This window comes from Carassius gibelio, chromosome B15, assembly GCF_023724105.1.
Source record: "Carassius gibelio isolate Cgi1373 ecotype wild population from Czech Republic chromosome B15, carGib1.2-hapl.c, whole genome shotgun sequence".
Lineage (NCBI taxonomy): Eukaryota > Metazoa > Chordata > Actinopteri > Cypriniformes > Cyprinidae > Carassius > Carassius gibelio.
This window is the reverse complement of record NC_068410.1, coordinates 5,026,387-5,040,410: the sequence shown is the minus strand read 5'-3', so window position 1 is coordinate 5,040,410 and position 14,024 is coordinate 5,026,387. Positions and strand designations below refer to the sequence as shown.

Genomic DNA, 14,024 nt, shown 5'->3' with positions numbered 1-14,024 from the left:
TTTCTAGTGTTGGTAGTTTCACCCACTGTTTCCTGAAGCTCAGGCTTTGCAGCTGCAGAGCAGACAAACACCATGCCACTTCCTCTTTTCCAGCTCTTCACAGACCTCTTTTACTCTCAAAAACAGATCAGAGTACAAATATTATCAGAAGAGCTTTCAGGATGTGTGGTCTTGAAACGTGAGCATGTGACTGAGACCAGTTGACAATATGCGCGTGTATAGGAAACCTCTGGCATTCCATACACTTCTTGAATAAACAATATAGAAACTGATATTTTATAGAACTAAGATAAAGTTCCATAGGTTTTAAACGATGCTCCTTTTGTAGATGAAAATGAAAGTGGTGTGTACTAAAGATATTAGTCAGCTTAGGCAACGCGAGTAAAACCCACGTTGGAAAAATCCAGATAAGAGAAGCTTATATACAAAGCTATTTTAGCTGGAAAGATATGACTAATTTCTCACAGAGACACTAAGTGTGACAGCTAGTTAGAAACTTTTGAATATTGTTAGATAGAAATAAAGTTTACCTTAAACTAAGTATTTGTTTGATTTGTCACCAGGCTATGAGATAAAATAAAAGCACGATTTTTTTATTTTAGGCTACTCTGTGTAAATTACATATAAAAGTTGTAATTACAGTTACAAGGTAATCAAATTTATTTATTTGAAAAACGTAAGTTGCAAAAGTCCGATGTAAAAAAGAAAAGAAAAGAAATAGTTTTATATTCTGAGAAAAAGTAGATGCTCTACTGACATCTAGCGGTAAGATAATATAAGTGCAGCTGTGAACTTTATGCAGTCAGTGGCTCAAAAGTCCATTAACCACTGATCTATACATCAGTGCCATCAACGAATGAATTAATCTATGTCACATTTTAGATGACTTACAGTTCGCATTTGCCTCAGTGTAAAGATGATTCCTATTAAGAAAATCGTTTATGGTCGGCTTACTAACCTTATCAGTTTGCATAAAAATAAAGTTTTTGCTACCAATTAACCTACATTGAGTTTATATTTATACGATAATACGATTAAAGAGTTAAATTGGTAGATATATCCTATTTTTGATTACTTCAATAATGGCGCAAGTTTTTTAATAGATGTTTACGCTTGTGGATTCATGGCCGGTTAGCTCAGTTGGTTAGAGCGTGGTGCTAATAACGCCAAGGTCGCGGGTTCGATCCCCGTACTGGCCAGCTGTTTTTTTTTTTTTTTGACTGAAATATTTCAAATAGTGCGATTTGCCAGTAAATTCATTTGAGTGATTTACATATTCTGGTTTTGTAAAATAATATGAGGCATTTGAAATAATATGAGGAAACTATTTATTAACCTACATTATTCAACGTGCATGCTGCTCTAACTTTGAACGGTTCCTGTGAAATACTTATAGTTTTACCTCATATCGTAAGCACAGTTTTTATTTAAAAAAATATTAAAAAGAAAGAAAGAAAGAAAGAAAGAAAAAATGAATAAATAAATAAGAAAAAGTTGGGCTCGTCCGGGATTTGAACCCGGGACCTCTCGCACCCAAAGCGAGAATCATACCCCTAGACCAACGAGCCACCTATCTTAGTTATTGTCTGCATGTTTCAAGTATTTCAACCTGTTCAAGAAAATTTACTGTATACTTATTTTTTTGCATTTATGTATATGAACATCAAGTAAGAAATAATTGCTACGAATAATAATTCGGATAAAAATGCAATTTAACAGTATCTTATACAAATGCTTGCCGAACTTTCACTTTTGAAAGTCTTGTAGTTCCACAAATTATTTATTCCAGTTTACCTAACGTTACAGTTCTAAAATCCAACACATATAGACATGAGACCTCGTGGCGCAACGGTAGCGCGTCTGACTCCAGATCAGAAGGTTGCGTGTTCAAATCACGTCGGGGTCATGGCTTGGTGGTTTTTTGTTAAACTGACAGCAATGCAGTTCAGTTAAATTAACACTACCCCATCCATGCACGCATAGCTATTGATTCGAGGTGAAATATATCGTAATGATATCTATATTTAAATAAAATAAATGAAACTGTAGACCATCAGTTTTACTAATCGTATTGTTTTAATTCACCAATTTGGTGAAGAAAAACAGAAACTCCGGGCTCGTCCGGGATTTGAACCCGGGACCTCTCGCACCCTAAGCGAGAATCATACCCCTAGACCAACGAGCCAATACGACACGATTTTACATTGGATAAGAAAAATGATAAGGTTCTCGTTCTTGTTTTAAATGTATGTTGAAATAAATATCGAAAAGGATCCGTTTTGCGGCTTTTGACAATCGATGTCGAATAGACATAACAACAAATAAAATATAAACGATTAATCGAATGCCTTCACTTCACTCTCTTAATCTGTCCAGTCTATCAGTTCTACTTGTTTCTTCTTTGTTTGGAGACTCAGCACTTCTAGGAGGATTGAGCTCTTTCTCAGACTGCAGATACTAACTGATACATTGGCTGTAATGCTGGATGGACACTCCTGCCAGTTAGAGTCTCATAGTCCTCCACATGTGAGTACAGATCCAGCAGGAAATCACACTGATCAAACTCATAATGATCATCTAAATAATCCCCATCAAAAGGGAAAGATGTGTAGCTGCAAACAGATGTTAATAGTTCACTGTAATTTTCTCCTTCATTTGTATCATACTCTGATGCTGAAACAATCCGTTTCAGTAAAAAACTTTACAGCAGCTTCTCTCTTCAAGTTATAAATGTCAAACCTGTGGGGACACAAATAATTATCACTTCAATATTCAATGTTCAATATGAACAAAAATATTGCAGGTGACTAATTAAATCATTTAAATATAAAATACATATTGAAAACCTGGCAATCCTGATCTGAACGCATGTGCTGGAGATGTACTTATAACCACAGATGCCTTTACTGACGAGATCCACATTAAAATCGCTTTAGATTTTTTGCACAGCCCTAACATCTAACAAAAGATGCCCTAGTCCTAACAAAGCTAAACAGCGTTGTCCTTTGTGTAATAAGTTACAGAAACTGTTAAACGGACCAACTTAAATAATAAAATACACTTACCGGTTGTGGTCCATAAACAACGCCTTCTCCAGACAAAGAGGGAACTGTTCCATCTTTCAAGAATAATCTTTGTGCGTATCCAACATTAAAACGATTGAGATTGAGGAAGCTGTCCTGAGCAAAATGTGCTGCACATAGTTTTACATGTGGATTATAATTTTCGGGAACCGAGTTAAACATAAATTGTAACAGTACAGTGACCCTGGGAAGGTCAAACAAATATGATTGGACTCCGAGATGAAAATAACTGTATTCGAAGACATGGCGACAAACACACTCTACAAATGCAACTATTCCTTCTTCTCCGTGGGAACGCAACAAGACCACGCCCCCTTTTTTGTGTATTCCTGTGGGCGGAGGTTAGTCAAAAAACGGTTCTAGTTGCGTCATTACTGCAGGAAGTAGAGGGATGTAGTCCATGGTCGTTAGATGCAGGCGAATTCTGTTAAATAAAATAGCTCGCTTTCCATTGAACTTTGAGCTTTATAATTTTACAGATATTATTTATACTCTAACAACAACATTACACACTAACCAAAGTTTGAAACATGGGATCACGAAGAACGGGACCCTTAAACAAATTAATTTTACTTGGTTGGAAAAGCAGCTACGGTAATTATGTCTCTTTGTTTCTGTTTCTACCACGGGATTGACATACAGAACTACCAAATTTTGCTCTAAATTTGATTGCATCATATAAATAATTGCTGTTAATAGTGTTGATCGTCTGTTTAATTACATCTTTAATATATTTTTTCATTCATTTATGTATTTAAACTGACAGTCACATCTGGTAAGCTACTACTAAATATTTTAGAAAGTTAATTTTTTGTAAAGTTGCTTTGCAACGATTTGTCACGTATAAAGCACTATACAAATAAACTTGTATTGAATTGAACAAAATACCTCGCCACTGAGAATGATTGACAGATGACGTTGGGCTTCTTAAATTACCCCCACGGAACAGCGCCATGAAATCTACGCGTGGCCAAAAGTATATTGTTTCCGTTGTGACCCGCGGGTTCGAATCCCGGTCAACGCAAGTGATAAATTGATGTCAAAACTCTCCAGCGAATCCTTAATCGCTAAACTAATTTATTATGCAAAACATCCAAGCCTTTCAGTGTTCTATTAATAAAGGCTTATACAAATATCTTTTAACATGACCTGTTCAGGAAGGATTCTGAATCTTACTTGGCTTGAGAGATAGTCCTCTGCAGCCCCGCCTCTCTCCCAAACTCGAGACTAGTGTTCAGAAGCAGCTGATCGTGCAGCATCACAGTCGCAATGTCATCCGAGGAGCTCGCACGGAAGCTGCAGCGCAGGCTGGACGGGGAGCAGCGTGACCCCAAACCCGGCTCACCGGCGCAGACTGGAGCGGACGAGGAGCCGCCGCAGCCGGTGAGACCCAGCTCTGCTGCCGTGAACGGCGACGCCAGCTCTGAACTGACGGAGAAACTCAGCCGCAGGCTGGACATCCACGACGGCACGGCGAAACCCAAGCAGATGAAGGTTTTCAACCCCTACACCGAGTTTAAAGAGTTCTCGCGCAAACAGATCAAAGACATGGAGAAAATGTTCAAGAGGTCAGTTCATTAATCAACAACACCATTTAAACCCACCAATGTCGTTATCAAATATATTTATTAAAATTACGATTTATCCAAGTTAATGAAGCATCTAACTGGTTTTTGGTAATTATTTTAGGTCATAACAACTAAGAGTGAAGTTTGTGCTTGTGTGCGTCAGAGGGCTCAGGGATCACTGTGTTCTTAGATCAAAATGAATGATGCTTCTTTTAAATGAAATCCCTCATTTATTATTTTTGATCTTTGATTATCTTAATTATTTTACTAAATTAAATTAAAATTAACTGTGCTTTATTACCATTAAAAGTGTATTGAGTTTAAAATATAAGTGTAAGTAAAACAGTGTGCATGGAGTATGTGCAGCATAGTTGATAGTATAAAAAATAAAACAATGCAGTGCAAAAAACAAATTAACACTATGAGAAAAATTAAAATAATTATAGTGACAGGTGCGTTTATATTTCAAAAGCATTAAAAATATGTATAAAATTATGCACGCAGAGAATTATTTACCAAAAATGTAGTGAGTGTAAATTAACAAGAAATGAACCGTATTCTGAAGCTCGTGTTAAATGAACATGAATACTCTCTCTGAGCATCCTTGTACAGTGCCAAAATAATGTTTTGCTCTGGGGTCTCTCTCTGAACAGCCATTGTCCTGCTTTCCTCATTGTTTCAGTACAAGGGTCCACTCACAAACTCAACGTCGCCATGGAACCCACTCCATGAGCAACAATGCCATCTTTGTCTGTTTGTGCGTGTGTTTACATGGGACTTGGAGGAGTCTATGATGAGAAGCAGTCTCTTTGGTTACATGCAGGGTTGGGAAAAAAATAAAATCCCTTCAATCATTTTTATTATATAATTGGATATTTTTATTCTTTTAATCCCATCAGATTTAAATCTGTCTCTCTAGTGCATCAAAACCCTCCAGATAATAACAGATGGCAATCAATCCAGTGTTTGATGCCGTTTCATTTAGGGGAAGTTGTGGCCTAATGGTTAGAGGGTTGGACTCCCAATCGAAGGGTTGTGGGTTCTAGTCTCGGGCCGGACGGAATTGTGGGTGGGGCGAGTGCATGAACAGCTCTCTCTCCACCTTCAATACCACGACTTAGGTGCCCTTGAGCAAGGCATCGAACCCCCAACTGCTCCCCGGGCGCCGCAGCATAAATGGCTGCCCACTGCTCCGGGTGTGTGCTCACAGTGTGTGTGTGTGTGTGTGTGTGTGCTCACTGCTCTGTGTGTGTGCATTTCGGATGGGTTAAATGCAGAGCACAAATTCTGAGTATGGGTCACCATACTTGGCTGAATGTCACTTCACTTTCACTCACTTCACTTCACCTCAGATACTTGATTCTGCATGTCATCCTCTCCTGCCAGGTCATGATTTTTCCAGAGTTATGCACATATAAGCATGTTAACAGATTTGTTTCTAGCGGATCCCAGTGTTAATTATTAATTACTGAGACTTTATGATGAGTAGATGTTTTCTTCTACTGTGCAACAAATAGTTCTAACATTTTACAATTTGCTTCATCAGCAGTAATGCTTAGTCAAGTCTATTAGATTATACTGTGTATAACCCAAACTGTATAGGATATGAAAGTGTGGATGTCCCACAAGACTAAGCTACGTCAGGACTGAAAGGGGTGTCTGTTTAAGTCATAGAAGTACATACTCTGGCCCACTTCAGATCAGTTCAACCCAGTTTCTTCAGAGATGAAAAAAGATGTCATATATAAGAGGAAAATGGGTCAAAAGCAGAGTTAACACATTCATAAACACAATTTACACCTACACACTTCTGAATTAGCACACTACCCTGAAGAGATAGATAGATAGATAGATAGATAGATAGATAGATAGATAGATAGATAGATAGATAGATAGATAGATAGATAGATAGATTTGGGGGTCAGTACATTTGTAAAAAATAAATAAAAATAAAATCTTTTTTTATTATTTTTTATTTATTTAGCAAAGACATTTAGAATTTAGAAACATTCTATTCATCAACAAATCATGAAAAAAAACATATCACAGTTTTTAAAAAAAAATATGAAGCTGTACAACGCTTTCCAGCATTGATGATAATAATAATAAAAAAAAATGTTTCTTGAGCATCGAATCAGAATATTATAATGGTTTCTGAAGGATCATGTGACTGAAGACCGTAGTAATGATGCTGAAAATTCAGTTTTGCATCAGAGGAATAAATTCGATTTTAAAATATATTCAAACAGAAATTAGTTGTTTTAAATTGAAATAACATTTCGCAATATTTTTAATCAAATATCAAATTATTCTTTGTACAAGTGTGCATATTTGTTTATTTTCTCCATTCAAGCCTCTTTAGCATAGGGAGGGCTGTTGACCTGGAATGTGTCCGGCATGCAGAGGGCAGGACCAATATGCCAACCTCATCCTCCTCTTTCTGTTTGTTATTCTCTCTTTCTCTCTCTCTTTCACTTTCTCTCACATACCAGGTCAATCTTGTTAACCCTGACCTGTTTCATGCTGCTTCAAGTAGTACATACTAGCCGTTCTTAACATATCTGCGGTTCTAAGCAGATCCGGGATCTGTTACTGGACTGCAGTGCTCTGAATGCCAGGCTCTATGGCTGAATCTCTGCCCTGAGCCTTGCCATCTATAAATACCACAGCAGGAAACCAGAGAGGACAAAGAGAGCATCCACACACAAACACATGCAATGCACTCGCAATTACGTCAGGGCAGTTTGTGTTTTCATGCATCCACGCACATTTCAGGGCTGTGTGTGTAGGAGTGTGTTGCCAGTTGCTGAAGCAGTTGCTGTTCTGGTCAGCAGATTCCCAGTTGTCTTTTAATCAGGGCAGGCAAGTGTGAGCATGTCTTAGTGGGGGCTGTTAAAACTGCATCGAACAAAGAAAGAAAGAGAGGATGTTGTGTGAAATGGTTAATAAATTGGCTTTTATGCAGCACTTTAACAGTGAAGGTTGAGCTATTTATGACCTTTCAGAAACAATGAGCTAAGGAGACGAGATTAGACCGCCATTCAGAGCAGAGATATGAAACACCCTGATAAACATTCACATTGTCTCAGACGTTTCTCTTTGATTTAATACATTTAGTGTGGATTGCAGGTTAGATAATTTGTAACATTTAAGAAATTGTTTGTCCAAAAAATACCATTTCTGGAAAATGTACTCACCCTCAGGCCATCCAAGATGTAGATGAGTTTGCTTTTTCATCACATTTGGATAAATGTAGCATTGCATCATTGCTCACCAATTGATCTTCTGCAGTGAATGGGTGCCGTCAGAATGAGAGTCCGAACAGCTGATAAAAACATCTCAATAATCCACAAGTAATCCACACCACTCCAGTCCATCTGTTAATGTCTAAAATGAAGTCCAAAGCTGTGTGTTTGTAAGAAACTAATCCATCATTATCCATCATTACTTTTACTTTCAACCAGTTTCAGGTCAAAATATGCGTCCATAATTCATAAAAGTCCAATTTCCTTATGTCTCTCACATTAAGATCCACCAGCATATTTGTTTAAAACTAGACGGTTTTCACTTGCAAACAGTGCTTGATCTGTGTACAGTATATTTCTCTCCTGATTCAGACTAGTTGACCTTTTCATGGGTGAAAGTAATATTATGGATAGAAGAGTCATATTTTAGCCAGAACAAATGGTTTTAAGTTTATTACGAACAGATTTTCAGTTCACAAGACATTAATTGATGGACTGTAGTGCTGTGGATTACTTGCGGATAACTGTGATGTTTTTATCAGCTGCTTGGACTCTCAGTCTGACGGCACCCATTCACTGCAGAGGATCCTTTGGTGTACAAGTCAGACAATGCTAAATTTCACAATGAGATCACTTCTAACAACCATGTGAGATTATTCTGACTTTTCAGAAGTAAAATCTTTCTTTCTCTATTTTGCTGTGTATGTGAATAGAAATGCGATCTCATTCATGCTTTTCTTTTTTGGAGCGGGAGAGAAGTAGAGATGGGGTGACGTTCATCTGTACTCTTCTGCCACAATGAGCAAGTTCTTTCTAAAAGCATCACTCGAACCAGAATAGAAACACGTGCTCACTCCTTCAATCTCAGCCTCCTCTCTTTCACACAATGTTCAAGGCAAACACTTCTCTCTCTTTTTTTAAAATGGTTGGTGTGGCAACAGCTGGGCGAGACTCTATAAATACTCTCCTCTGTTAGAATCTCTTTTTCCTGCTGTTTCTGCCGTCACTTTCCATCCTCTGCTGAGACTGGATAAATCTTCATGTCAACACTCACTTCTGGGTTTGGCTAGATTAGGAGGATGTAATACATATGCTAGATGCAATTTGCATTGATAAAATGGTCTGAAGCAGCATACAGCATTCAAAAGTTTAAGGGTTGGTTAGATTTTGTAATGAGCAAAAGTCTCTTGCTAACCAAGGCTTCATTCATTTGATCCAAAATACAGTGAATATTGTGAAAAATTATTAAAATTTAAACGTACAATTTTCTATTTTAATATTTTGTAAATTGTCATTTTTTGACCCTGGACCACAAAAAAACGTTTTAATTGTACATTTTTGGAAACTGAGATTTATAAATGACCTGAAAGCTTAATATAATAAGCTTTCCACTGATGTATGGTTTATTAGGATCTGACCATATGGCAGAGTGCAACTATTTGAAAATCTGGAATCTGAGGGTGCAAAAAAATCGAAATACAGAAAAATCACCTTTAAAGTTGTCCAAATGAAGTTCTTACCAATGCATATTACTAATAAACAATTACGTTCTGAGATATATACAGTAGGAAATTTACAAAATATCTTCATGGAACATGATCTTCACTTAATATCCAAATTATTTCTCCAAAACAAAAATCGATAATTTTGATCCATATTATGTTTTTTTTTTTTTTTTTTTTTTGACTATTGCTAAAAATATACGTCAGCAATTTAAGACTGATTTTGTGCTCCAGGGTCACATTTATTGTGATTCAAAGCTACATTTTCAGTATTATTACTCTAGTCTTCAGTGTCACATGATCAAATTTAAATAGTCAATTTAAATACACATATTTAATGATTGTGCACAAAAAGAGTATTAACAATAACAGAAGAAGAAATGTTTGCATGTGTTTGTGTGTAGGTTTGACTCTGGTAAAGACGGCTTCATTGATCTGATGGAGCTGAAGCTGATGATGGAGAAACTCGGAGCTCCACAGACACATCTGGGCTTGAAGAACATGATCAAGGAGGTGGATGAAGATTATGACGGCAAACTCAGTTACAGAGAGGTGTGTGTGTATGTGCGTGTGTCTTTCACAGTATAGTTACAGTTTTGTTAAGTCTATCATTGTCCCTGATGACTGATTTAATAGTGATTGAATCTTTTGAGAGAAACACTTTAGACTCCAAACAGAGCACGTTTGTGAGAGATAGCATCTCTGATTACAGCTCTGATGTGGCTTCACATTTAAATGGCAAATCACATTTAGACACACCAGATGGTTTTCTCCTGACAAATGCACAATTCTACAGATTTACTTGAAAATAATAATGATAATAATAACAATATAGTATTATACAAATATATACAAATTCTAAAGTGTACTGTATATGGGTCAAAGATGAAATGGGTTTTCAAGCCACAAAACAATTAAAGTTTTGTTTTATTTAATTTATTTATATTAGTTTGACTTCATTTCTGAGCAAAAAAGAAAGATTATTATACATTTTTACTATGATTCACAAAAGACACCCGGTTAAATATCTTTCAACATAAAAAGGTTTTTAGTTTTAAATGTGACCCCCCGTCCCCAACACACACACACACACACACACACACACACACAAACAGGTGTCAGTGCAGCTGTGTGTTCAGTACAGTCAATCTGTTGTGTGTCAGATGCTGCTCTCATTCTTCAGATTGGACAGACATTCCACATGGATAAGATTACACACACACACACACACACACACACACACACACACACACACACACACACATGCACATTGTGCTGAGAAAAGGGGGAAACCCGATATAAGGTCACTCTTTTGACCTCTCCCTTCCCCTTTGTGAAATCAGTTCCGTTTGGACATGATCAAAAAAAAAAAAGAAAATAATAATAATAACAACCTAAATCATATTTGATAATAATTCTACTCTTTAGTATATACCTGTTAAAAGGAAAGATCTGCTGTATCTTTCAGATTGGGAAAAAAGAACAAAGCTGAGTTGATGGTTTATATATGCTGACATGGCAACCGATATCAGAATCTTTTGTGTTTATTTTTAGAATTGCATAGAAATGCTGATAACCTTTAAGCCATTGAAATTTCCTTATAATTGTAATCTGTCCATCTGTGTGTCAGTTCCTGCTGATCTTCCGGAGGGCCGCAGCAGGTGAGCTGCAGGAGGAGAGCGGTCTGATGGCTCTCGCTCGACTTTCAGAGATCGACGTCTCGACCGAAGGCGTTCTTGGAGCCAGGGATTTCTTTGAGGCAAAGGTTTGTGGGTTTTCTGTTTATGTGTTTTGATGCATGGGCTTGCACTACTCAGATGTTCTTAGGTTCCCCCTTGTGGTCATACAGTGTGAGTACATGAAAGGCTGACATCTACAAAGAACAAATATTACATATTATATATATTTTTTTTGTGCTGAAACTCAATGTCCTTAATTATTTACTTAAAGTACATTCTAAATCTTATTTTAATAATGTTAAATGTTTACAAAAAATATGATTTATTATATTAAAGTAAAATTTTTGCAACAATTTTTGCATGTTTAGGTTAGGGCTATTATTTTAGTTACATTTAGAAAAAAATGAGATTGTATTTCAGTATTATTATGCATATATTATTATGAATACATTATGTATGCTAATAATATTTTATACACATTTATAATATTTTATTTATTTTTTGCAATTGATTTATTAATATATAATACAAATAGTTAGGTATTTTTATATTTGAGTTTTATTTGAATTATAGGTTACGTTTTAGTAACTTTGTTATATGCTTTTGTCATTTTATTTTGTTAATTTTTTATTTAGATTTTTTATACATTTTAATAAAAAATGTCATTGATTTATTTTTATTTTTTTCAGTTGTGGTTGGATATTTGTGATAATATATTTTTAATAATTGCCAAGGCAACATTTCAAAGATTTTTTAGTTTACATTTTTCATGTAAAATGTATTTTAATTTAATTTTAACTTTATTTCAGTTTATGAAAACAGTTTCTAGTACTTTTAGTTTAGTAAACACACCTAAGAAATTAATTTATGCATCGTTTTAGATGGGCAACAGCAATAGTAATGCATTTATTTATTTATTTTATGTTGTAGGCATATGATATGTATTTTGTGTGTGTTTGGTAGGTTCAGGCTCTGTCTGTGCGCAGTAAGTTTGAAGCAGAGATACGAGAGGAACAAGAAGAGAAGAAGAGGATGGAACTGGAAAGACAACAACGGCGTGCTGCATTTAAAGAGCTGCAGTCCACATTCTGCTCCTAAAACTGTAGTTCAGCAGATCTCCGCCTTTTAGAGAGCACAGTATACTTGCACACGAGCACATACACGCATGCACACACTGCTTCTCATACCTCACACCTATGTGTAATCAAAACCACAGCTGAACACTGAACAAGTAGCATTAGCGTTATAAAATATGCATGAGGAATTTGTTTCGTGGGTGATGGCTGCGTAGAAGATGAGATGACGCGAGTGAAATTTCAGGAGACTTCTAATGTAGGACTTAAACTCTAATAGACTAGATTTAATCTAAGCAACTATATATTTTTAGAAACAAAAAAAGTTTATAGTAAAGTTATTAAGTGTTAATCATAATTTTAAGTACATGCAAAGATGGTGTCGTGGACTAAATACTGATTATGACCAATTGAGAAAAAAGAAACCATGGAAATAAAGGGTCAAGAAATATGTTTATTTTTTATAGATTTTAATCATGCACTTTGTTCCGTTTTCTTTTTCTTTTCTTTTTTTGTTAACTGCTTTCTACATATTTTCATAAAATCTACCTGTAACTCTAATGTTTTGCCAATTACGTAAAGCCCATTAAATTACTGTATTTTTCAAAAAAAAAAAAAATATATATATAATATGTATAATTCCATATGTGCTAAATGTAATAATTGTTGTATCTGTGGCATTTCTTTTCTCTAAAGAGCCTTTAGATGGCAGCACAGGATTTGGTCAACAACACACACAAAAGAAGTGGTTTGATGACATAAGTTGTGTTAACTATGTAATATTTACTGCTGATAAAGCATAAAGTGTTCTGTAAGGAATAAAAAACAAAAACCACAACATGTTCACAGATATTTTACTCCAGTTTTGTATTCCACAGATCAAAATAAAGACTTTTTTTTACAGATCAGTTGCCACTCCGTGTAGCTTGAAGGAAATTGATTTGTGGCATGTTTGTAGGAAACTGAATTAATACAAAGCTTTTCCAGCCTTCCAGAGTCTTACAATCATGCTTTATACATATAATAATAAAGTGAAAGCAGTCTTTCCTGAATGACAGACAGACAATGCATGTGCTATATAGTCACCTAGAGACTAAAAATCATACAGTGTTGTGCCACCGATAGGATTGTGCTATTTTTTTTTATTATTTCTTTTATTGCATAGATTGCATTGCACTGATAATACTGAGATTTTCTTTCCCAAAAATAATCTAGTAAATAATCTATATATTTATCTATATACTTTATTATTTACATCACTGTTAATGTTCACTCAATGTCTTTATCCAAAACTCCATTTCATGACTTTGGTGAAAAAAATTTAAGTTTGTCAGAAGGCACTTAATAGGGGTCTTAATGAACACTTTAAAGATATAGTTCAACCAATTATAAAAAAAGGTCATTTTATTTCCACTGAGTATTTCATAATAATAAGTGCTGCAGGGATGACATATTTTTGTAGGCCAAAACCCAGAAACAAGCATTTGGTTGACTAATAGTGTTTTTTTGTTTTTGTTGTTTGTTTCTTTTGATTGGGTTTTCCATAAAGTCTGTGGTTAAACTAAAGTTATTTTACTCTACGACATAAAAATCCCCAAGTAATACTCCTTTGTTTTTTTAAATCTTTCACTTGTCTTCAAAAAGGAGGTCTCAACAAGTGTCTAAATGTGACTACAGAGGCTGATGACGATGTTAAACGTCAGTGTGCAGAACAGATAAACTTATCTTTTCTCTTCTGGTCTGCTTTTACAGCCTCTGTGTTTATAGTCATACTATTGCAAGCTATTTTAACACAGACTCTCAGGGAAAACGTTACAAATAAAGAGTTGTTGTAGCCGAATTGTGGTGACTTTAAAGTCATGCGACCATGTTGT

The 14,024-nt window shown here is 35.6% G+C and overlaps 1 protein-coding gene and 4 non-coding genes across 5 annotated transcripts; 3 read left to right on the top strand and 2 right to left on the bottom strand.

Annotated features, from left to right (window-relative positions):
• Positions 1-1,125: 1,125 nt before the first annotated feature.
• Positions 1,126-1,199, top strand: trnai-aau (transfer RNA isoleucine (anticodon AAU)). Its single transcript has one exon. It is a non-coding gene; the product is annotated as a tRNA-Ile (tRNA).
• Positions 1,200-1,496: 297 nt separating this feature from the next.
• On the bottom strand, positions 1,497-1,568 carry trnap-ugg (transfer RNA proline (anticodon UGG)). Its single transcript has one exon. It is a non-coding gene; the product is annotated as a tRNA-Pro (tRNA).
• Positions 1,569-1,834: 266 nt separating this feature from the next.
• Positions 1,835-1,906, top strand: trnaw-cca (transfer RNA tryptophan (anticodon CCA)). Its single transcript has one exon. It is a non-coding gene; the product is annotated as a tRNA-Trp (tRNA).
• Positions 1,907-2,113: 207 nt separating this feature from the next.
• trnap-agg (transfer RNA proline (anticodon AGG)) lies at positions 2,114-2,185 on the bottom strand. Its single transcript has one exon. It is a non-coding gene; the product is annotated as a tRNA-Pro (tRNA).
• Positions 2,186-4,312: 2,127 nt separating this feature from the next.
• efhd1 (EF-hand domain family, member D1) lies at positions 4,313-13,058 on the top strand. Its single transcript, XM_052577245.1, has 4 exons — positions 4,313-4,651; positions 9,803-9,950; positions 11,029-11,163; positions 12,041-13,058. Exons 1-4 carry the CDS (start codon positions 4,353-4,355, stop codon positions 12,173-12,175), a joined length of 717 nt encoding a protein of 238 aa, XP_052433205.1. The 5' UTR covers positions 4,313-4,352; the 3' UTR covers positions 12,176-13,058.
• Positions 13,059-14,024: the final 966 nt, after the last annotated feature.

Coding starts and splice junctions, on each gene's coding strand:
- efhd1 (XM_052577245.1), top strand. CDS start 4,353: ATGTCATCCGAGGAGCTCGCACGGAAGCTGCAGCGCAGGCTGGACGGG. Junction 4,652..9,802: donor ATGGAGAAAATGTTCAAGAG/GTCAGTTCATTA, acceptor GTTTGTGTGTAG/GTTTGACTCTGGTAAAGACG. Junction 11,164..12,040: donor GGGATTTCTTTGAGGCAAAG/GTTTGTGGGTTT, acceptor TGTGTTTGGTAG/GTTCAGGCTCTGTCTGTGCG.